This window comes from Canis lupus, chromosome 7 (genome assembly GCF_048164855.1).
Source record: "Canis lupus baileyi chromosome 7, mCanLup2.hap1, whole genome shotgun sequence".
Taxonomy (NCBI): Eukaryota; Metazoa; Chordata; class Mammalia; order Carnivora; family Canidae; genus Canis; species Canis lupus.
Window position 1 is genome coordinate 48,681,396 of NC_132844.1, and position 23,912 is coordinate 48,705,307.

At 34.4% G+C, this 23,912-nt stretch overlaps 1 protein-coding gene across 33 annotated transcripts in view; it reads left to right on the forward strand.

The window, feature by feature from the left end:
• DST (dystonin) overlaps window positions 1-23,912 on the forward strand; it is a 480,723-nt gene that overhangs the window by 306,317 nt on the left and 150,494 nt on the right. For 30 of the 33 annotated variants that reach the window (XM_072832497.1, XM_072832507.1, XM_072832502.1 and 27 more), the window contains 25 exons: window positions 74-180; window positions 2,215-2,334; window positions 4,631-4,726; window positions 4,819-4,946; window positions 8,035-8,128; window positions 8,437-8,591; window positions 9,616-10,081; window positions 10,162-10,290; window positions 10,441-10,518; window positions 10,624-10,785; window positions 10,877-10,981; window positions 13,066-13,161; window positions 13,758-13,883; window positions 14,515-14,667; window positions 14,846-15,000; window positions 15,218-15,344; window positions 15,836-16,019; window positions 16,966-17,123; window positions 17,646-17,824; window positions 18,377-18,515; window positions 19,325-19,518; window positions 20,677-20,839; window positions 21,526-21,609; window positions 22,322-22,429; window positions 23,017-23,115. In XM_072832497.1, the coding sequence (XP_072688598.1) occupies window positions 74-180; window positions 2,215-2,334; window positions 4,631-4,726; window positions 4,819-4,946; window positions 8,035-8,128; window positions 8,437-8,591; window positions 9,616-10,081; window positions 10,162-10,290; window positions 10,441-10,518; window positions 10,624-10,785; window positions 10,877-10,981; window positions 13,066-13,161; window positions 13,758-13,883; window positions 14,515-14,667; window positions 14,846-15,000; window positions 15,218-15,344; window positions 15,836-16,019; window positions 16,966-17,123; window positions 17,646-17,824; window positions 18,377-18,515; window positions 19,325-19,518; window positions 20,677-20,839; window positions 21,526-21,609; window positions 22,322-22,429; window positions 23,017-23,115 (3,605 nt within the window). Of the gene's footprint in view, window positions 1-73; window positions 181-2,214; window positions 2,335-4,630; window positions 4,727-4,818; window positions 4,947-7,282; window positions 7,921-8,034; window positions 8,129-8,436; window positions 8,592-9,615; window positions 10,082-10,161; window positions 10,291-10,440; window positions 10,519-10,623; window positions 10,786-10,876; window positions 10,982-13,065; window positions 13,162-13,757; window positions 13,884-14,514; window positions 14,668-14,845; window positions 15,001-15,217; window positions 15,345-15,835; window positions 16,020-16,965; window positions 17,124-17,645; window positions 17,825-18,376; window positions 18,516-19,324; window positions 19,519-20,676; window positions 20,840-21,525; window positions 21,610-22,321; window positions 22,430-23,016; window positions 23,116-23,912 lie in introns of those variants that run through there. The other 3 variants (XM_072832520.1, XM_072832526.1, XM_072832527.1) reach the window with 1 other exon arrangement.

The window sequence follows — 23,912 nt, forward strand, 5'->3', positions numbered from 1 at the left end:
TGTAGACCAGCATGAAAGTTCGATTGAAAGTAATTTATCAACATTTTGAAATAATTTATATTGCTGCTTATAGATGTTGATGTCTCCTCACCTGATGAAAAATCAGTAATAACTTATGTGTCATCTCTCTATGATGCATTTCCCAAAGTCCCTGAAGGTGGCGAAGGTATTGGTGCAAATGTGAGTATTGATTTTTCCATACTAGAAGCTTCTGACTCAGTAATAACCAGTTGACTGAATTCTTTGATAAAGCTTTTTACAGTATTTATGAAATATTCTTTAAAGAACTTGAGTTACGATGCTATTTAATAAATCAGCCCTATTTGCATTTTCATGATATTATTCCACCATTAAAATTAAAGTATAACTCAAAAAAATTTGTTCTGTGTCATAAATAAAGTAGCCTATTTAGAGTTACATATCATTTTGTAAATAAAAGCTCTAAACCACTGAATTTTGGGGTGATTCATTTTTAACCCACTGCTGTTACATTTACTATGTTTGATATCCTTCTGTATATGTAGAATATCTCACTTCTGAAATCACTTTCAAAGTTATTAACTCTCCTAATCTCATGAAATCAGTTGGCTAGGGACTTTTTTTTTTTCCGATTTAAAGGTGATATTTAGAGGAAGGGCATTTGATTTTGCCAAACTAACAACTGGGCTTCTCTCCTTCTCCTTGCAGATTCCTTTTCTTTTTCTTTTCTTTTCTTTTTTTTTTTTTTTTTATTCTATTTTATTTTGAAGATTTCGGAGCACATCTTGATGAACTCTCTTTTCTGGTCTCTTTTTCATCTCTGTGCACTCTTGTTTCTAGATTTATTTCCATTCTCTTTGTCTTGTTCTTTCTCTCAGAGATTTATCCTCTCCTGATCCTTGAGTAACTTGCTCTCATGTTCATCCCCAGCTGTGATGTCTACCAACAATGCAGTATCGAGCATTGCTTGAGAATGTTTCTTGTGACCATTCCTTGCCTTACCTTCTCACTGCCTTCACCCTGTTCCTGACTCTTACCCCTTCACAGTAAAACTAGGATGAAAGCTTTTTCATACTTTTCCATCTCCATTGTATTTTTCTTCCCATCAATACTGTACTTGTCACCAAACCAATCTTCCTAAAACCTGATGTCTTTAGATTGAAAACTTTCAGTGATTACTTGTATGGTTTGTAAGGTGAAATCCAGTCTAGATATTCTGACATTCAGAGTTCTGCATATATTAATTTTGCTTATTTACTTTTTTTTACAGACTGTTTGCTGGTAGCTAGGGCATTTCTAGTTCAGAGGCCTGACTCACTTGGGACTCCCTATCTTTTCTCTCTCCCCTGACTCCACCAAAGAATCACTTACTGATTGTTGCAGAACTGCTCAGGGACTACCTTTCCCAGAACCCTTTGGTGACCTTTTGAGGCATATTTGTGCTTACCTGATTATTACCTCAACCGTTAGTATTACTACCTGTCTCAGGTATTTCAACACCTAATTAAATACTGCTTTTCATTTTGCTTAACTGTTTATATTGTGACTCTCTTTCCTCTCCATCTAGACAGTAAACTCTTTGATAAAAGGTATTGTCTTAAAGTATTAAATTCTTATTGCAACATTTTAACACAATGCTTTGAACATAATAAGCACTCATCAGATACTTAATTGAACATAGCAGGTGACAGCCTTCCAGTTTCCTCCATTTTTGAAGTCTGCTTAATGAGTAATCCTATCATATACATTTCCTATAGTTTTCATTCCTACATACTATCCTACATTTTATGTAGATCTTTGAGTTTCAGATAGACAGTTGATTTAGATCTAGAAAGGTTGGAGGACAATGCCAGCTATCCTGGCTTGTACACACTATTAGTCCCTCTTCTTGGGTGCCTGAAAAAGATCCCAAAATGACCATAGTGTTTTTTCTTGCTGCATTTGGATGCAGCCTCAGAAGCCTTCTTAACATAGTACCCCAGCCAGCCACTATCTCTGGATCAGAAGTAGCACTCATTGGGCTACTTTGTTGTCAAATGTTGCTAGCATGTTTTTAAAGCTATTTATGTGGGACTGGGTAAAAAGTGAGAAGATAATTGTACTGGTTCTCACTATAGGCTTTAGTCTACAGCTTAAAGACCTGTAAATTCACAGAATGACCTCTGACTAAGTTGTGTTAGATATGAATGTTGTTATCTGCAGATGTAGATCTTTTCTGTCATTTTCTTGTTTCAGGATGTTGAAGTCAAATGGATTGAATACCAGAATATGGTGAACTACCTCATTCAGTGGATTAGACACCATGTGACCACAATGTCTGAGAGAACATTTCCTAATAATCCTGTGGAACTAAAGGTTTGTGTCACTGTAGAAGTTACAAAGGATTGAGTTGATTATTAAACATTTAAAATTTTTATCTTTTGGATTATTAAACTTAAAAAAATTAAAAAATTTTTTTACTTTATTTAAGAGAGCATATGAGTGGGAGAGAAGGCAGAGGGAGGGAGAGAACCTTAAGCAGACTCAATCCCACGATGCTGAGACCATGACCTGATTCAAAATCAAGAGTTGGATGCCTAATCACCTGAGCCACTCAGGTGCCCTAATTATTATGCTTCTAAATCATGTTATAATAATTCAATAATTCTAGAAGTTCAAGAAAAATTACCCTTGGCAAGCCACTAATAAATAGGCAATTTTAAAATTGTTCATCTCCTATTATTCAGAGAAAATGGAGGTAAATGTTAATTATGAAAATGTAACAGTAACAACATCTTAATGAGATTTATAGTGTCTTAGCTTTGAATTGTTGAGAATAATAAGATGTAGTTTGAGAGACCCTGGAACTGACATTGCCAAATTATTTTTGGTGCCTGGGGAATGCTTGGAACCCACCAGATAGATGGCTGATGCAGCAGGGTCCCTGGGAAGCTGGGACAAGTTTAACAGTGGTTGGGAATGTGCCTGTGGTTGAACCCTGTTAAAACGGCTTCAGAAGCTTCTTTTTGTATAGCAAGAGGTACATACTCTATCTCACCTTGGAATCAAAAATGCATACCTGACTTCCAGTATAAATTAATTCATTTAGTAAAACATTTGCTACTACCTAAAAACAGGTCCAACTCTTTGAGGCAAAGACATTATGGAAATATCAAAGAATTATAGATATGTATACTTATTGAAGAATAACATCTGATTTTGTATATTTGGATTTGCAATAACAAAGTAATCTGCTTCATTTCAAGAAACTGATAATGTGAATATTAAGAACAAAGTCTAATTCCTTGAATTCTAGGCTTTATGTTTTTGATCAAACTGGAATTGCAAAAACTGTAATAACCCAGGGTGGATCCTGTTAAAGTCATTAATTGTGTTCATGTATCTGTACAGAACATCTGTGAAACAGTTTTTATTCACATTGCCATGGGGAGCTTGTCCTTGGCACAAAGTTCCTTTGCATGTGTTGATTTGATGCTTTTTAAGTGTTCTAAAGTTGTTTGTGTGATGTCTCCCTATGTGGATGCAAACCTTTCCAGGGCCAGAAAGATTTTCCCCTTCTTTCACCACATCTGTCAGGCATGGTGTTTAGCACATAATGGCATTATGAGCTTATTTTGTAATGGACATTCTGAAGCATTGCATTTTGAGTTCAAAGCAATTTTCAGGCTTCAAGTTCAACTTATTTCCAAATGGATTCTTATTGTCCAAACACTTGGGTAAATTTGTACTGACTTCTGATTAATGCTTATTCTTAAAGTTTTGAAAGAAGTTTGAGGACTACACAGATTACTTGCTGATGCCTAGGATAGAACATAATACACAGGAGAAAACATGGGGAGTGCCAGTATTTCATTAGCCAGCCAAACATCGAATGGAACCCTTCAGAAATGTGACTGCCTGAGGATTTATAGGGGATTAAAAAAAAAACCAGCATGAATTCAAATGAAATAATTAGTGTATACTTATTAAATGTGGATAGGTTTCATCTACATAATTTTTATGAAGGTCCTTTTTAATAAGTTATATTTAAGAGATTTTCAAATTAGTATGTACAAACTAGATCATTTAATTATATGGTTGAAACTTCTGTAATGATAGCAACCAATAACATCTATGTTTATTAAAAGATCTGTTTAACTTGGCCAATGGAACGTTGAAAGCAAGGTTTAGCTATATAGTCAGAGTTCTGTGTAGTAGAATTCCATTTTCAAGGATAGATCCATGATTCAGAAGAGAACCTTTTTTCCTTTATAGGAATTGCATCAAATTATTTTTCCAAAAATTAAAAGCTAAAGTGCAACATTTGGAAAGTGCAACTTTTAAAGGACATGTGTTTTTTGTTTATTTGTATGATGAGAGATTTTTAGTAGAACCACCTAAACACTGCCATGGTTTATTATTATCAAGATCCCTGCATGGCACATGTTGAATCATGGCTCACATCAGTAATTACACCCTTGTCAAATCTTGCATACTGTAACCTAGTCACTGACTAGCTGGGAATTGGTATTATCCTTGAATGTCAGTTTTATAAAGGAATTCCATTTAATGCATAGGACACAGTAAGTAGCATTTGAAGTGGTAACATTATGCAGTAATGAAAATAGGTCTTTGAAGTTTGGACCTTCATTTATTTTGCCTTTCATTTTAGGCACTTTATAATCAGTATTTACAGTTTAAAGAAACAGAAATTCCACCAAAGGAGACAGAAAAATCAAAAATCAAACGCCTATATAAGTTATTAGAGGTAAGTAGAAATTTCCTTTGTATTGTCAAGCATAATCTTTATTTTTTTTTACATCCTTGCTTCATATTAAATTTTTTTTTTGTTTTCTCAAGATTTGGATAGAATTTGGACGTATCAAACTACTACAAGGTTATCATCCAAATGACATAGAGAAAGAATGGGGGAAACTCATTATTGCCATGCTCGAGAGGGAGAAGGCACTTCGTCCAGAAGTAGAAAGGTAGGCTGGAGGTGTTTTCTGTCATGCGTATCAGGCTGGGTGTGGGGAGATAACTCTTTGTTCTCGTGGAAAGAAATTAAATTTTGGAGACAGGCAGACCTAGGAACAACATTTATATTTTTCATTTCCTTGGCTGTGTGACCCTGGATAAGTCACTTAGTCTATTTCTTCATTTTCTTATCCAGAAACTCTTCTAGGAGATTTGAGGAATAAATCAGGGAAGGAATGTTTAAATAGGACCTGATAGGCTGGGTTGGTATGTGAAGTCTCATCTAATAATCTAAATTACCTGTGAGAATTTTCAATACTGGCTTTTAAGTTATCAGGACCTGGATCCAGAAGCTGATATGTAGATCAACAATTAATGTATTTTGTTTCTTGCTGTGTTTTTGCTACGGCCTTCTTTCAATGGGGCAATGGAAACAAGAGTCTAGTCTGTCTTCATTTAAAGCGCAGTGAAGTGGCATCTAGAAAACACTCAGGAGATTCTGGTTCAAATTCCTACTTCTGCAAGTGCATTTATTCCATGAAATCATCATTGACTATCATTCTGTCTTTCCCACTACACCAGTTGCCCAGGAAAGCACTGCTTAGTGGTTAGGAGACATCTATTGAGTGGGTTTTGTCTCCACTATAGTACTTACCTCACAACCTGACTTGTGGCACTTGGGAAGGGAATTGTGATCTCTGTTCCTTGTGAGATGCAAGCTCCCGAGGAGCTGGGCGTCCCAGTATAAGGCCATTATGTGTGGTCAGATATGCCTCTCTGCCCACCTCACTTAACACCCTTCTTGCTCTCTGGAGTGTAGCCACACTGTCTCTTAGGAGCCCTGATGTACCAAGGTCCCGCCCTCCTCCAAACAGGATCTATGCACCATCTTTTCCTTTGATGGGAAAGTCTCCTTTATCCTCCCCATCATTCTTCACTCTCAGATCCCAGCTCCAGTGTTACTTCCTCAGTTAACTTCCTTGGTCTCTCAGGCTGGTTTAGATATCTTGGTTATAATTCTCATATTTACATGTATTGTTCCTTCATATCTCAGTTGTAATTTTATATTTATTACTGTGATTGTTTGATTAAGGGCTGCCTGTTGACAATTAGGAGCTCTAAGAATGTGGAGACAGACTTGTTTTTGCTGCCTTCCTTGTTGCCAATGCTAATGCAGTGTCTGGGACACAGAGAGGCACTTAGTTCTTTGTGCCCCACACACGACTTCCACATTGTTGAAATAGGAAATAATGCACTGAAGATATGAAAGCAAGTCTAACTTATCAGTCATTTATTAAATTACCAGTTACATTCCTGTTAGAGTGTAATATTCTGTCTGCATAACTGGATCCAGATCCAAAATAAGCTTGAAATACCTAAGATGGACCTTTTATGGAGGAGATAATTCTGGATGATTAAAATTATACACTAAGCTAATCATTAGAAATAATGGAAAAGTATGTCTGAGAAAGGATATGGAATAGATTTTTAGTTGTCATAATAGTAGCTGGATTTTAATGCGATGGTCAAAAGTTCAAGGTCCGCAAGCTAGTAAGTTGTGGATTAGATTTTTAGCTCAATTTGCAGGTCATGTAATTTTAGACAAGTTCATTAACCTCTGTAAGCCTCAGTTTCCTCATTTGTAAACAGGCTCTAATAGTACCTACCACATATGGTGGTTGAGTATGAGATGAGGTCATGCATGTAAAATTATTAGTTAATTACCTAGCACATAATAATTGCTTAATAAATGCTAGTGATGCTGTCACTATTTCAAGCTTTTCTGTTAACTAACTATATTTGACATGGCACTCTCAAATTTCCCCTTTCTTGCCATCTGAAAAGAAAAATATCTACCTTTAGAGTGCAGAAGCAACAGTTCTGGCTTCGTATTGTTGGGATTATGAAAATGTTCTACGAGCTTGGTTGGATAAATGCCTTCATTTTTCTTGATGCAACAAGTTTTTTGGCATGGACTATTAATTGCAAATAATACCTATGTGGCATGGGAATGTGTAAAAGATAAATGAGAAAGAACCAGTGTTCTTTTGCCATGTAGTAACCTATTGAAAGGAAAAAAACAGGCACAGACAAGTTGAATTTGCAAGCATTGCATTGATATTCTACTTAGCACTCTGGTTTTAAAAATATAAAGTGACTGTTGTAAGATTAGAGATAACATTCCTGAGAGCATATCATACAAAGAAAGGACAATGGATACTTTTACAGTTAATTTAACCTGATAAACAGATGACATGGCAATTAAAATGGAAATGTACTTCGTTTCTTATCAAACTCATTTGTTTACGGGTACTTATAAGTACCAGTTTTTAGCCTTATGTTTCTTAGGACAGACCTGGTGCAAAAGTCAGATTGTTATTGAATATTTGTGTTTGTGAGCTGATGATTGGTTTTGCCCAAACAACCTTTACTAATTGTACCTGGGCTTCAGGGAGGTGTCTGAGTTGTTTTTTAGGGTGGCTGCAGTGGGATGACTCTTGATGAAAATATTTGGCAAATCTTTTCCAGTGACGCCCTGATCAGCCTGCCTTGTCCATACTTGTAGAGTTTTAATGCAGGCTACAAAAGGCAAACCTCAGCTAGCAAACGCATGGCTTTAGGCGAGATTCTTTTGAATAGCTATCAGTGTATTATTTGCTGCGTGTTTAATATGCAGGTTGGAGCATATTTAAGGAGACATTACGGCTGTGACAATTAGTTGGTGCTTTTCACCGTAAGAAGTAGAGCTCTTAGCAGACCTTCTACTTTTTAGTCTACTTGGAATAGTCAAAGAAGGGACATCATTTCAGGAATAAAAATGCACAGTAGTAGTTACAGCTACCGAAGCAGTGATTCTGTGTTTAGTAACACTACTAGCACTCGAACCAGTTTGGATTCAAATGAAAACTTTCTCTCGGTTAATTGTGGTCCAACACTGATCAACTCCTGCATTAGCTTCGGCAATGAATCCTTTGATGGACGCAGGTATTGAATCCTTGTCATAGGATTGTTTTACTTTTGGCAGGGAGGCATTTTTCAGGGATGGTAAACTCTGACTTCAAAGGGAGAGGCTTTAATTTATTTTGTCTCTTCTTTTAGGTTGGAAATGTTGCAGCAGATTGCCAACCGAGTTCAAAGGGACAGTGTCATCTGCGAAGACAAACTGATCCTTGCCCGAAATGCTCTCCAGTCCGTAAGTTAATTTTAGGAGCCATTGGGACTGTGGTGGAGGGGGTCTATATTTTGTTTGAACTAAAACTTTCGTATAACATTTGGTTGATTCTTGGTATTGTCCTCTACTGAAAAATTAAAGCTTGTTAATGATTGTGATCACTGTTTCCTGTTTTGAGGAACAGTGAGCAAAAAGAGAATGTATATTTGAACCAAAAGGGAAAACAGAAGACCCAAGTAGCTTTTCATGCCAATATTTTGGGTTTTATATTTGAGGCTAGTTTTGAAACTTGTTTCAAAGAATTAATGTTGAGTTCTTTTAAAATACAGGATTCTAAAAGATTAGAATCAGGAGTGCAGTTTCAGAATGAAGCAGAAATTGCCGGATATATACTTGAATGTGAGAACCTTTTACGCCAGCATGTAATTGATGTACAGATTCTTATTGATGGAAAATACTACCAGGCAGATCAGTTGGTACAGAGGTAAGATTCCTACTTATTCATACTCTGTGCTTTGTGTAATTGCTTCATGGACACTTGTGATGAGAGTTGTAGAGTTATGACAGTTTTATGAAATTTATTTCTTATGCTCTTTTCAGTTGAAAATGTGTGTCACCTTAATCCTGATATATTTTGATATGTTAAGTAGGTATTTTTTCTTCAAAGATAAGTAATAGGAAAAATACTTTATAGTGCCTACAATACTGTAGTAACTAACTTACAGGTAAAATATTTGTATGACATTTGAAAAAGGGAAAATATAAGGAAAGGAGCCTTTTAACTCAATTTTTAACTTTTTCTATTTATCCTTTCGTGGAAGTGTTTATAACAAAATGTTGGGAAAAAACTTATGTAAAATTCTGTATCTCTGAGAAGTGGGTTTGGGGGTAGGGATGGAACCTTTTCAGGTTGTAGACTGTATATATTACGAATATATATGTAAGATATATGTAAAGCAAAAATTATAAATGGTAGTTTCACTTTTAAGAATTTATAATAGTAATTTCACTTTTAAGAATTTATAATAATTTTAAATATAGAGAATATATAAATAAATATAGAAAAAAGCTGTTTGTTCATGTCAGAGATATTTTATAATAACAAAATTTGGAAATATCCTACATGTCAAACAATAGGAGAATGATCACAGTATAGTGCAGTGACTATGTGATAATATGGAAAGTGCTTATAGCGTGAAGTTCAGTGAAAAAAATTGTGATGCAAAATTTTATCAATATGATTACATAGACTTTTTTTAGTAGGCTATTTTTTGAACAGTTCAGGTCTACAGAAAAATGGATTGAAAAGTATAGAGTTCCCATATCCTCTTCATATGCCCCTTCCTCAATTATTAACATCTTGAATTAGTATGATCCAACTGTTTCAATTGATGAGCCAATATCAATATATTACAGTTAACTAACTAATTTAGACCACGGTTGGCATTAGGGTTCACTCTTTGTGAACAATGCCTTTTATAATTTATCCCTTTTGATTTTCTTTTCAGGGTTGCAAAACTTCGTGATGAAATTATGGCCTTAAGGAATGAATGTTCCTCCGTGTACAGCAAAGGACGCATGCTGACAACGGAACAAACAAAGCTCATGATATCAGGAATTACTCAAAGTTTAAACTCAGGATTTGCACAGACCTTAAACCCCAGTCTGAATACAGGACTGACACAGGGTTTAACGCCTTCCCTGACCCCTTCTAGTGTGACATCAGGCCTCTCATCAGGTCTGACTTCCCGCCTGACTCCATCTGTCACTCCGGCTTATACACCTGGTTTCCCATCAGGGGGATTAGTTCCAAGTTTCAGTTCAGGAGTAGAGACCAATTCATTGCAAACTCTAAAGTTAATGCAGATCCGAAAGCCCCTTCTGAAGTCTTCTTTGCTGGATCAGAATTTGACAGAAGAGGAAATCAACATGAAATTTGTTCAGGATCTTTTGAATTGGGTTGATGAAATGCAGGTAAAAGAATGTTTACCTGAAAGTTGCAGTCTTTATTGTTGTCTCTTTCTCTTTTAACTCTAGTATCTTTCTGTTTAAAGGTGCAGCTGGACCGCACTGAGTGGGGTTCAGATTTGCCAAGTGTTGAAAGCCATTTAGAAAATCATAAAAATGTTCACCGAGCTATTGAAGAATTTGAATCTAGCCTTAAAGAAGCTAAAATCAGTGAGGTATATGAATTTAAAATCTGTATGTATTTCATTTTAGCTTGCTGTTGTTTTGCTCTTTTTAAATAAAATCCTGTAACAAAATAATAGATGTAGTGAGTATGAGTCAGAAATATCCCTAAAACCTCAATGTCTTTTTATCCCATATTATAGATCCAAATGACAGCACCTCTGAAACTAACTTACACCGAAAAGTTACACCGATTAGAGAATCAGTATGCAAAACTCTTGGTAAGTGTTTTTTTTTTTTTTTTTTTTTACAACTTTTAATAAGAATTTTCCTTATCTCTATTTGGCCAAGACATGATTCTTAAAATTGATTTTTTTTAAATAAAGAATACATCCCGGAATCAGGAACGGCACCTTGATACACTCCATAATTTTGTAACTCGTGCAACTAATGAACTTATTTGGTTGAATGAAAAAGAAGAGGAGGAAGTTGCTTATGATTGGAGTGAAAGAAATACCAACATAGCTCGGAAAAAAGATTACCATGCTGTACGTACAGCCTTTGTCATTGAATGGCTAAGTTGTATCTCAGGTATAGGTCTTTTTTCTAACCTTGCTTCTTTATTCTTTCTTACATTAGGAATTAATGAGAGAACTTGACCAAAAAGAAGAAAATATTAAATCTGTTCAGGAGATAGCAGAGCAACTACTTTTGGAAAATCACCCAGCCCGATTAACGATTGAGGTAAGTCAGGAAGTGTAACAGTCGTAGTTGAATATTAACAGTTGATGATTACTCTTCAGAACCTTTTATTGCTGATAAATTAAAAAATACAAACTATCAAACTTTTATTACAGTGTGGCTCAAAAATAATGTTTCTGACATATTCATAGTGATTCTTACCTTTAACTCTTGCTTTTTCTAAGTGTGTCACCCACTCATCACTTAGAATAAAGGTACCTTTGTCAACTTCCATGGCTAAAGAGATGTATTACAATAAATATGAAGGATCTTGACTTCACAAACTTTTATTTTTTTATTTCTTCCTGACTGTGATATTGTGCAAGTGATATAACCTACTTAGCCCCCCTCACCTGTGTAAAATGGGGGTGATCCTTCTAACCCATAGAGCTGTGGTAAAAATGAGACAAATGACATACTCTTACTTAGTGCGGTTCTTGGTACATATTTCTCAGGAAGTATTTGTTATTATTACTTAATAATTTTATTCATGGTCTGGTTTTGTGAGGTGTATTGGAACAACAACCCGGCAAAGCCTTATGGTATAGTGCACACATTTCATATCCAGAAGTGGAAAATTGGTGTAGGATTTATCAGGTTTCCCATGTGGTAGTGGTATTTACTCTTTAGTCCTAACATATACTAGTTAGAGTTAGTGACTTTCTAAATGTAAAGGGGGTTATATAAGAATGAGAGGAGCATCAAAGATGGGGAAACATGGTATATTGGCAGAAGAAACAAATGGAGCTCTGCTTAAAATGTGAGATGCTTCAAACTTTCGCAGTTGAGGAGAGGCATCTGATAGTCTTTGTTCACTGAAATTTCCACGATACAAAAGATTAGTAAAATTTTAGGCCCCAGTAGAAGTTTTGGGAATGTTATATTTGACATTCTTCATATAATAATATAGTCATTCAAGTGCATGTAATACCATATAGGAAGTTAAAGACATCGAAGAGTAGGGGAAACACTAGGGAAAGCAAATTAGAATAATGAAGGGTCTGGATATACTTTTGTATGATGATAAACTAAAAATAGAGTATTCTTCAAGGTAGAGATGAAAACTGTTAGGGATTATGATTACAGGCCAAGAATTTTAATGGGATTGGATAATGTGAATGTGAACCTGATTACTTTTATGTAGAGATGTTAATCTAATTAACTAAAAGTTTCTTGAGGGATAAAATTAAGCCTGAGTCATCTTTACAATTCCATTGGCCTGTTCAGCATCTTGTGGGTACACAGATAATATTTACTTAATTATCAACACTATTTCAAATGTTATATGAGAAAAGAAACTAATAATCTAACAACTCACAATGATGTCTTTTATAGCCAATTTGCTCATAGTGGCTTAATTTGAGGGCACAGGTAATATGACCGCTCTATGTTGCCAGATTTCCAGTGCTACACTGTATATTTCATTCAGAAAGCCTGCCTGAGCATAGCTCAGCAGTTTTTCCCAAAGGGGAAGAACAAGCTTAAGAGACCTTTTCATTAAAGCATCTAGATCGCCCTCTGCTGGACATCAGTGAATGGCATCTTAAATATAAAAAAGTGTTTTATGTTTTCTTTATGAAGTAGATGTTCTCTCAGTTATCTTTTGCTTCATGAGAGATTCACTTCATATTAAAAATTCAAAAATATTTTAAATAAAAATTCTTAGTGTTATAATAATTATAGTTCCAGAATTACAGCGATAAGAGATTACACTCTTCTTTACTCTCCCCAAACTTTTCCCTGGCAAAAACAAACACCTAAGTCACCCCTCTTCCCACCAAAGAACTTCTAGTTTTGTTTCAAGTTTTAGAAACAAAGACAAAGAAAACTACAGAACAATCTATTTCTGTGTGTATTTTTACATTTTTATTTTAAATTTAATATGTAAATGCTTAGGACTGACTTTGTGCAAGTACGGACTCTTATATTAGAGGGTCATTTCACTACCCTAATTTTCAAGTCTTACTCTGTTAAAACAATCTCATCATCTATTTGGATAGCAGAGTTTTTACACCTTTAAAAGCTTTGTTATATTATGTATGTCATTACTCTTCAGCCAGTTATAATGGCTGTGTTTCATCTCTAAGGCCTACCGAGCAGCAATGCAGACGCAGTGGAGCTGGATATTACAGCTGTGCCAATGTGTGGAGCAGCACATAAAGGAAAACACTGCATATTTTGAGGTATACGAATCGAACCACAATGTCAGTTGATAGTACTATGATTTTGGCCTTTTTACAAAAAGTATCTTCATGTTAATTAGGGACATGTATTTAATGTGCAGAGGAAATAAAATAAATATTTTATTTGTAGGATATATGGGACATATGGTCCTATAGGATAGATTGAAGCAATCCATTAAGGAGGAAATCCTTTAAAACCTTTAAAAATGTCAGAAAATATCTTATAAATATCTTTCACAAGGGAATAATTACAGAGAGCTTTTATTTTTTTTTTTAATTTTTAAGTTTTAAAATGTTCTTTAGAATATCATTCCTACTTAAAAATCATTTGGACCCTCAAGGAAAACCGAACTTTAGCCAAAATAATATAGGGCCAAAATGCAATACAGATATACTTTAGACACTTCGGTTTCCTGATAATTCTCCAAACTCAAGAGTTGTTTGGGTAAAGGAGTGATGTGACTATTAAGTGGTCTTATGATTTTACTCTCTTCTCCCTCATGAGGGATCCACGGGGCTCTGGTACTCGGATCTGACAACTCTAGGTTTACTAGCATTTAATATACTCTTAACTGCCAGTTTTCATCTTTTTATAGTTTTTCAATGATGCCAAAGAAGCAACTGATTACTTAAGGAATCTGAAGGACGCCATTCAGCGCAAGTACAGCTGTGATAGATCAAGCAGTATTCACAAACTGGAAGACCTTGTTCAGGAGTCAATGGTACTCATACAAAAACCTATGCATTTCATCAGTCCAATCCTGGATAATCCGGATTAGATTAGTATTTCATCGTATTTTTATGTGTGCAGAACTTTATGTTTTATTGATACTCTTGGTATTTCCACCTCATTCGATCAAGCATTCAGCTTTAGTATTTTTTGATAACAAGTACAACAGATGAGTTTTTTATGTGATTGCCTTGATATTTTAAATAATTGTTTTGAGAGTATTCTGTGTGTGTGTATGTGCATGTGTGTCTGTGTTTAGTCATTCACTTCACAAATAACTAAGCACTTCTTAGAGCCTAGACACTGTTTTAAGTACTGGAGATAGAGCAGTGAAAAAAACAGAGAAGAATCCCTACCCTCCTGGTGCTTACCTGCTAGAGGGGGAGCAGACAATAAACGTGATAAAAAAGTAAAGTATGTGGTATAGTGATAAATGCTAAAGAGGAAAAACCAACCAAACAAAACAAGGAAAGAGAGATGTAAGAGGGGCAGAGAGGGATTGAATATTTAGACCAAGTGGTCAGGGAAAACTTTTATGATGAAATTTTACTTGTGTAAAGCCCTAAAAGAAGAAAGAGTACAAGTCTTTTAATTTTTAAAAATCTGTCTTATTTATTACTTAGGAAGAGAAAGAAGAACTTTTGCAGTATAAAAGCACAATAGCAAGCCTGATGGGGAGAGCAAAAACAATAATTCAGCTGAAGCCAAGGAATCCTGACTGTACACTCAAAACTTCTATTCCGATCAAAGCTATCTGTGACTACAGACAAATTGAGGTATTCTAGAAATAGACCAATTTTTGGCATTATTCTTACCTTTTAAAAATGAGGTCATATTGCTGACCAGTGGTAAAGTTTTCTACCTCAAAAAAACAAAAAGTCCCAAGATTGGGATTAGTAAAGGATTAGTCAACAGTGACCTCATTTGGTTATTCTTTTCTTCATTTGAAACCAGATAACCATTTACAAAGATGATGAATGTGTTTTGGCCAACAATTCTCATCGTGCTAAATGGAAAGTCATTAGCCCTACTGGGAATGAGGCTATGGTCCCATCTGTGTGCTTTACAGTTCCTCCACCAAACAAAGAAGCAGTTGACTTTGCAAACAGGTTTGTATGCATTTACTAAACACACAGAACTGTGTTTGGAGGCTCTCTGAAGGTTAACAAAACAATCAATACTTTGTCAAGACCCATAGGATCAGAAAGATCTTGAACTAGTAAAGATGGGATAGTTTACAACAGAAAGAAAAATTATACGTGTTTCCAGAGGGAGTGGAAAGGCTTAATCAGTGTTTAGTTTGTCTGTATTTCTCATGTATTTCAGAATTGAGCAACAGTATCAGAATGTCCTGACTCTTTGGCATGAGTCTCACATAAACATGAAGAGTGTAGTGTCCTGGCATTATCTCATCAATGAAATTGACAGAATTCGAGCTAGCAATGTGGCTTCAGTAAGTATGAGTCTACATATTGGCCTAATCTGTCCAAAAATGTGGGGCACATTATTATGAGGGGTGGAGTGTGTATTTGTTCGCGAATAGGATGGAGTCCAGCAGATCCATGTTAATATTCATCCATTTAATAAATATTTTGTTACATACTTGCTATGTACATGGCACTTTCTAAGAATGGTGGATATCTGGAGATCACATATTTCATTCACTGTTTATTACATTTTGGGAAGAGAAGATATGCTGTTTGGACTTACAGGGATGGATATAGTTTGATCTCATTTTTTGATATTTTATACTCTTGTTTTTCCTAATCTATTAAAACTTGAAATTGTTAATAAAAATAACATTAATTTCAAATCACTCTTCTATTTATCACTATTAATATGAACTGACCTACACCAGAAGACCCTAACCTAAGATCTATCCCATTTAAATTTAGCTGTTAGTACTATAATCATTTGATCATATGGATCATTGGTCTTCTTTAGATAAAGACAATGTTACCTGGTGAACATCAGCAAGTTCTGAGTAACCTACAATCTCGTTTTGAAGATTTTCTGGAAGATAGCCAGGAATCCCAAATATTTTCGGGCTCAGATATAACACAACTGGAGAAGGAGGTTAATGTTTGTAAGCAATATTATCAAGAACTTCTTAAATCAGCAGAAAGAGGTAAAGCATGGGAATCCTTATCTTTTTTTTTTTTTTTTCCTCTCAGGGTGATTAGTCCAGGCTATTTTTTACTCTCAGTGGGTATCTTGATCTTCGGTGTGTTATATTACTCAGCCTATAATAGGTGGACACAGGTGCTGGAACATTAAAAGCACAGTTGTAGTAGGGAGATGCAAGGGGGGGGGGTTCATTTATTTTTAAGTGATCAATTAATAAAAAGATGCCAACCAAATAATGGGACAAGCAGTGAATTCTTAATACATCTACTTTTCAACATTGTCACTATTTTGTAATGTTCAGAATGATCTAGTTTTTGAAAAGATTCAGTTATTTTTCCATGTATCACACCTGGATAAAAAAAAAACACTTGATTTTTTTTAGAGCAGTTTAAGAGTCTTAGCAAAATTGAGAGGAAGGTACAGAGATATCCCATAACAAAACTTGGATTTTATACAGAGATTAAAGGAGAAGATTTTTGTCTAGTTAAGTTTTGTTAAATATATATTTTATTAATTCTTTTAATATCACTTAGAGACAAAAAACTTTATTAGTAATCTATTTAAAATATTTTTAAACATTAACAAATTCTTTATCTACCTTTCATTTTTAAGGAATTTTTTTAAATTTTAAAAATTAACCTGTAGCTAATGTAATTCAGATTTTTGTGAACATATAACAGCGTAATATATTACTTTCCTTGGATATCATAAATCAGAAATTGGGACTTAGATAGCATTAGGAAAATTTTATTAATTGTTCATAAATTATAAGGTCTATTATTTGAAGGTTTATATCCTTAGGGTGGGATTGTGGTAATGACTGGTGGGTGACCTTAGTCTGACCAGCTATGTCCAGTGGTAGTAAAACTGCCAAGTTAAAATGTTAACAGCAACATCCAGAAGACAGAGAACAAAGTGTTTTCCAAACATTATATTTATTTTCACAGAGGAGCAAGAGGAGTCTGTGTATAACCTCTACATCTCTGAAGTTCGAAACATTAGACTTCGGTTAGAGAGTTGTGAGGATCGGTTGATTAGACAGATCCGCACTCCATTGGAAAGAGATGATTTGCATGAAAGTGTGTTCAGAATCACAGAGCAGGAGGTGAGATTTGTAACTATCTTGGGACATAATGGACTCAAGGTAAATTACTGTCACAATGACATTCGTTGTTGACTCCGGTGACTTCTCATGGGCTCAGCTTTGCCCACTGGTCACCACGTGAGTTCTGATTATGTATCTATTGCTTATCGTGAATGAGAATTTTCTAATTCAGTTTTGCCTTTGACTTAGGTAAATGCAGAAACGTGTACCCTTTCACCCATTATGATAGAGTGTCTCGGGGTTTCTTATAGTGACAGTTGTGAATGCTTATTGATCAGCTGCTGGATGCAGAAGCACTAAGTTACATGTTTGTGCCCGAGGAGATGGGCAGTAAAGGAATTACTGATGATAAAACTTGAAGGCCCAGGCTTAGTTTCCTTGATAAAGAAAAAGTAAAGAATACATAACGTAGTTTTTTAAGTCAGTGATTATAATGTAAATTGTGTGTTTTCAAGCTGTTTTAGAAAAGATGCCCCAGGTGGAGTCCTAGCCTAATACCCGTGTTTATTCTCTCTTCTATAGAAACTAAAGAAAGAACTGGAGCGACTTAAAGATGATTTGGGAACAATCACGAATAAATGTGAAGAATTTTTCAGTCAAGCAGCAACCTCTGCATCAGTTCCCACCTTACGATCTGAGCTCGGTGTGGTCATTCAGAACATGAACCAAGTCTATTCTATGTCTTCTACTTACATAGATAAGTATGTAACCTCTGTTTTAATATAAATTTGCTTCATTTAACTCCCATAGTTATGTGTATATATATAAACATATATATATGCTGTTCATTTAAAAACATTCATTTTTATGAATGTAAATAATCCCTTTTTTGTCTTAATAATATCTATTAAATGTTTCTCTGGATTTATTATGCTTTCTGTTGAAAAGAAATATGCCTGAGGGAATAGGGCATGTGTATGCTTTTCCCACATTTTTGCCTATGGGTTTAGTCCCTCAGCTGTTGTAGCTTATAGAACTTTCCTCTCAAGCTTGTTCTGAATAAGGTTTGAAAGAAGACCACCTTACCCTGGAATCTCTTACAAAATATACCATCTGCAGGGCAGGGCATGGATTGGAGCACATGCCCTCCATTAAGAAGAGAGTTAGCTGAATGTTAATCTTGTAGTCAGTGTGTTTCATATTCCAAGATGAAGAACATGCTATATCTTGCATCATAAATGGTTCTTCAGGACTGCATTATTGGAAAATAAATGTTTACTAATAAGAGGCTATTGTTGCATTCTCTTTTTTAGACTGAAAACTGTTAATTTGGTGTTAAAAAACACACAAGCAGCAGAAGCTCTTGTTAAACTCTATGAAACTAAACTGTGTGAAGAAGAAGCAGTTATAGCTGACAAGAATAACATTGAGAATCTAATAAGTACTTTAAAGGTAATGCACCTCATTTATGGCTATTTGCTAAGATCACACTCTAAAAATTTCTCTAGTACCTAGATCTTCAAATATCAACTAGTAAATATCTTAATTTGAATACATTTATATTAATTTCATTTCATATCTCTACATAACCGTACCTTAGTGTAAATAAGTCATTTTTCATTTGAGGAGAGTTCTTCTCATTTGAAATTTGTGTCTTTTTGCAATAATAGCTTTTTATAATTAATTTGGGTCAGCAAAAGCAATTGAAGCAAAAAATTAAATTATTTCTAATAGATTCTCTTGCTGAAAGAGGTAGTTATTTTAAGACATCAGGGAAGTAAGTAGAGGAGTTAATTCAGGAAAGGAAAAAGACTGGTAACTGTACTCATCTGTATTGATATTTCTGTATGTAAAGTATTGAGTATGAAATCATTGCAAAGTAGTTGTGAAAAATTATCTCATTAATTTTTTTAATGCATGTATTCATTTTTAAACGAGATTAGTAGATGTTTAAGAAATAGGCAGTTCGAAAGACAGAAGTAGCAAACTTACTCATGGAATATATTTTTTTTATTGATGTGCAAATTCTATTAGCTTGAACTTTATAAAATTGGGGTTCTTTTTAGGTCAAAGTGCCATCAGAGATTGACAATTCCATATGGTTCAGCCTAATATATCATTTTTATATATGAAATGTAGTCTTTTCTTGATCTGATTTTATATCAGTCATTTGTAAATAAATTGTAAAGTTAGGTAAATAATGTGTTTACATAGTGGGTGGTTGACAATTTTTATAACTTTCACCAATTAATGCATTTTAGCAATGGAGATCTGAAGTAGATGAAAAGAGAGAGGTGTTCCATGCATTAGAGGATGAGTTGCAGAAAGCTAAAGCCATCAGTGATGAAATGTTTAAAACATATAAAGAACGGGACCTTGATTTTGACTGGCACAAGGAAAAAGCAGATCAGTTGGTTGAAAGGTGGCAAAATATTCATGTTCAGATTGACAACAGGTTAGTATCCTTTTTTGTTCAGTTTCAGCACAGATTTAATTTTTATCCTGTATTCTAGGTAAAATCTAAACTTCTAGGTTTCTAAAAAAAAACTTCCATATACAGTTAATTTCATATAGTTACCTTCCATATATAGTTAATTTTGTTAATTGCAAGAGCTCCACCTGATTTTATTTCTTTCTGATATGGTGGAATCAGCAAGACAATTAACTTCAAAATAAATATTTTTCAACTCTATGTTGTTAAAACTGTTGATATACTCTGACATCTGTATAGTAAATCTACTTGCCTTTTCTAAAGGAAATTATTACTAACTTACAATATTCAAATAACCAAGATTTAGTAAGAACGTGTTCTTACCATGTGTTTGAGGGGGCTGTATGAAGGAATCTGTACTAGACCTAAGAAGTGTAAAGCAATTGAAATGACTCAGTGTTCATTTTAATTGAGGATATAAGACAGTTGAGATCATTCACCCAGTGACTAAAATAAAAAAGTGAAAGGAAATGGAATGTTTTTAGGACTCATCTTAAAAGAAATGGAATAGTGTCCTTTCTCATTCATTTTAATGTTTATATAAATGCATATAAAATGCCTGTATAGCATAGTACCATTCTTGAGAATTAAAATTCTATTCAAATATATATTATTGAATCTCTGTAAAATACATGTTATATGGGTTTAATATAGTGGTTTTAAAATCACAGGAACTGAGGTATTTTTATTTAATCACAGTTCTAGGAAGTACTTTCTTGAGTCCACATTGAACTGTCTTTTGAACTACTTTATCATTATTTCAGAAGTAAACTGCCATTTATGCAAACTTTGGGTCCTTCAGACATACCGATTGATAACAATTATGATTACGTTTCCAGTTTCCCTGATTTTTAGCTTTAGTCAGTTAGGCTTGAACCCGGAGTAAACAGTATCACTAAGTTGTACAACTCCAGGACCAAAATATCTATATTCGACCTATGCCAGTATGGTGTGCCCTTGGAGATAGTCCTCAAGGTGCTGTAGCCTTGAAATCTTTACACACACCCCTATTGTTGTACATAGTGCACTGTGGTACAGTAATTTCATCTCTCCTCTCTGTATCTTCCACCCTCTTAATGGATACTGTTGGAAACAGTGACTACTTTGTTTTTATTCTCTTAGGTTACGGGACTTAGAAGGCATTGGCAAATCACTGAAGTACTACAGAGATACTTATCACCCGTTAGATGATTGGATCCAGCAAGTTGAAACTACCCAGAGAAAGATTCAGGAAAATCAGCCTGAAAATAGTAAAACTCTAGCCACACAGTTGAATCAGCAGAAGGTATGTAAAAACAGTTTATTATATGAAGGTTTTGTCTGCATTTGGTCATTCATGACCATTATCTTTCTTTACCTCATTAAAAGAAAAAGTCAGCAAGTATTTGGAGGAAGATAAGGAGTAAATCATAAATACTAAAATCCTGTAATCCAAACCTACATACATCATGTACTTTGATTTTTTGGAAGTCATTTTCGAAAGTATAAGGAATAAGAAAAGAGCATGCTGGGACAGTGTTCAAATTTCTAATGGTCATTTAATCATCAGTATGGAAATCTCTTTATTAGTACTCTGCTTGCTGCAATAGTTGGGATCCCAAAAATGGCTAGTGGTAGAAAATTAAATACCACACTTGACAGAGAATTAAATTCTTTAAGATTTTTATTCTGTCTTGCAGGACAGTAGTGTCTAGTTTTGCTTTGATCAGGAGTAGGTGGGTTCAAGGCCTTCAAGTCTATCTTTGGATGATTTCTGCAGAGTTTAGTGATTTCTGTTTTGGAAGCCCTCCCTGAGTGGGTCATTTATGTGGCTTAATGTAGAAGTTTGTCATTTGCCTAATTACATATTAAGTGCAAAGGGCTAAGAAGCTTTATTATTAAAAGATATGGTTATTTCTTAGTTCCTGATCATCTTGGTTGAATAGTATAGAGTTCCTTGTTCTTTTCCTTCTAAACTCTATGTGTTTGTAGATGCTGGTGTCCGAAATAGAAATGAAACAGAGCAAAATGGATGAGTGTCAAAAATATGCGGAACAGTACTCAACTACAGTGAAGGTAAGAAGATACAGTTACTTGCATCAAATTTAATTTTCAGCTATATGATTCAACAATATACTTTAAGAAAGAGTCTCTGCAAATCACTTCACTCTGTTAAATAGTGAAAACAGAGACTCTTAATTTGTGACACTTAGCTAATAATTCTCTGTTGGACATGTGAGTCACATGTCAGCCTCTGCTTCATTCATCCTCTCTCACACACGTGCACAACAGCATACATACACACACCAGAATAGATGTATAGCTCTGAAATTGGTTTCTTACTGATTTGTGCATGCTTGTGTTTGTTTTTTCTCTCTCTTCTTTAGCATTGCTAGAATATTCCCTGAAAGAATGTGACTTTCTTAGGAGACAGTTCCCATGGTTGAAGTTGCCAATGTCTGGGCCTATTTAGCCATCCAGATCTACAGTTCTGTTGCCTAGCCAGGGGAAAGGAAAGCTGAATATAACTAGCATATTATAACTAAATGATTCCATGAGCTTCTAAAGAGACTTGGGAAACTTTTATGACCACCCAAATGTTTCCAATTTTTATTACCACCTTGGAAACATCCCAGGATTAGATAGATTCCTAAAAATGTAGTTTTGCAGTAATTTTTAAATGTTATTCAGTGAAAGAAGCTAGGTTCAATTTCTGTGCATTGAGTCACTGTAGAATGGAGCATTAATGTTTTGCTTTAATTAATTGAATCTTATAACTCTTGTACAGGACTATGAATTACAAACAATGACCTACCGGGCCATGGTAGATTCACAGCAAAAATCTCCTGTGAAACGCCGAAGAATGCAGAGCTCAGCAGATCTCATTATTCAAGAGGTAGTAAAAGTACAAGAGAGAAGTGAGGCGATCTAAAAGAGAGAAACAATACTTTAAAAATTGTATTTATATATTTGTATACACATAGAAATTATAGTTGTACACACATAATAGAAATTATGTATTTGTATTTGTATACACATAATAGAAAACATGCCATTTTAACCATTTTTAAGTGTCCAATTCATTGGCTCTCAGTACATTCACACTGTTGTGCAAATGCTGACTACTGTCCATTTCCAGAACTTTTTCCCTCATTCCAAAAAAGAAACTCTCTACCTAAACAGTGCTTTTCCTAAGGGTTGTAAAAACAACAACAGAAATTCTTGGAAAAGCTTTATTCAAGATTAATTATTAATTGCAGAGAATAACAAATACACTTTGCAATTAAATTTAGAGAAGAATTGTCATTTAGTATGTTTTGCACAACAGTAATAAGCCTATCCCTACCTACTTACAATTATTGGGCAATTGTGTATTTTACCATCACAAAGGCTAGTTAATGTTATAACTGTTAGTCAGTGTTCATTAAACTCATTTAGAGCAACTGGAGATTATGCTTTTATTGTTTATTTCATTTTTTGCAGTTCATGGACCTAAGGACCCGATACACTGCTCTGGTGACACTCATGACGCAATATATTAAATTTGCTGGTGATTCATTAAAGAGGCTGGAAGAAGAGGAGGTAACCACTAACTATGAACAGCCAACTAAAAAGCAACTACGATATGTTTGGGAAAACAAAAAAAGTTTTCATGACAAATTTACATGGTTGATAAATTATTTAATTAGATGGTTACAATGAAAAAGAGTAGAAGCCTGCGATTTTTTGGTTTGTTTTTGATTCTCTCCAACAGGAAAGCATTTATTTTCACTCTAAGATGCTAATATTATTAGAGTTAATGTCTTAAATGGCTCTATGAAATGTTGGCAGCTTGGCAGAATTTTTTTCAGTTTTCTCAAATTTGAGAAATATACTTCTTTGAAGTATAGTTACTACTGTTAAGATGTCTACAGAAATACTACTTAAAGTGTATTTTATACATTTTAAAATAATTTACATCTTTAAGGATTTAAAACATAAAAACCATTAGTTTAGAAGAAGCAAGTTTTTCTACAAAAATGATACTACTTTTTAAGGATTGTGGAGTTTTTTGTTTTGTTTTTATTGTTCCCCAAAAGATACGGTATATAGTAAAAGACTATTTCAGTACCATTCTAATTTGGAGGATTTCTCTGCTTTGATTCTACATTTAAAAAATATATTCAGAAATAGAGTAAGGAGTTACTTATGAAAATATATTGTCACAAGGCTATTGTATCTAATTTTGAAGGGATTATACTATGCTCTATTATCTTGATATGCTTTCTATTCCTACCCTCAGAACAGACAAAAATAGTAGAATGATAAAATAAGTAAATTGTGAGGCATTAGCCATTTAAATTAGACTGTTGAACTTCTGAAGATGATTATACTTACTT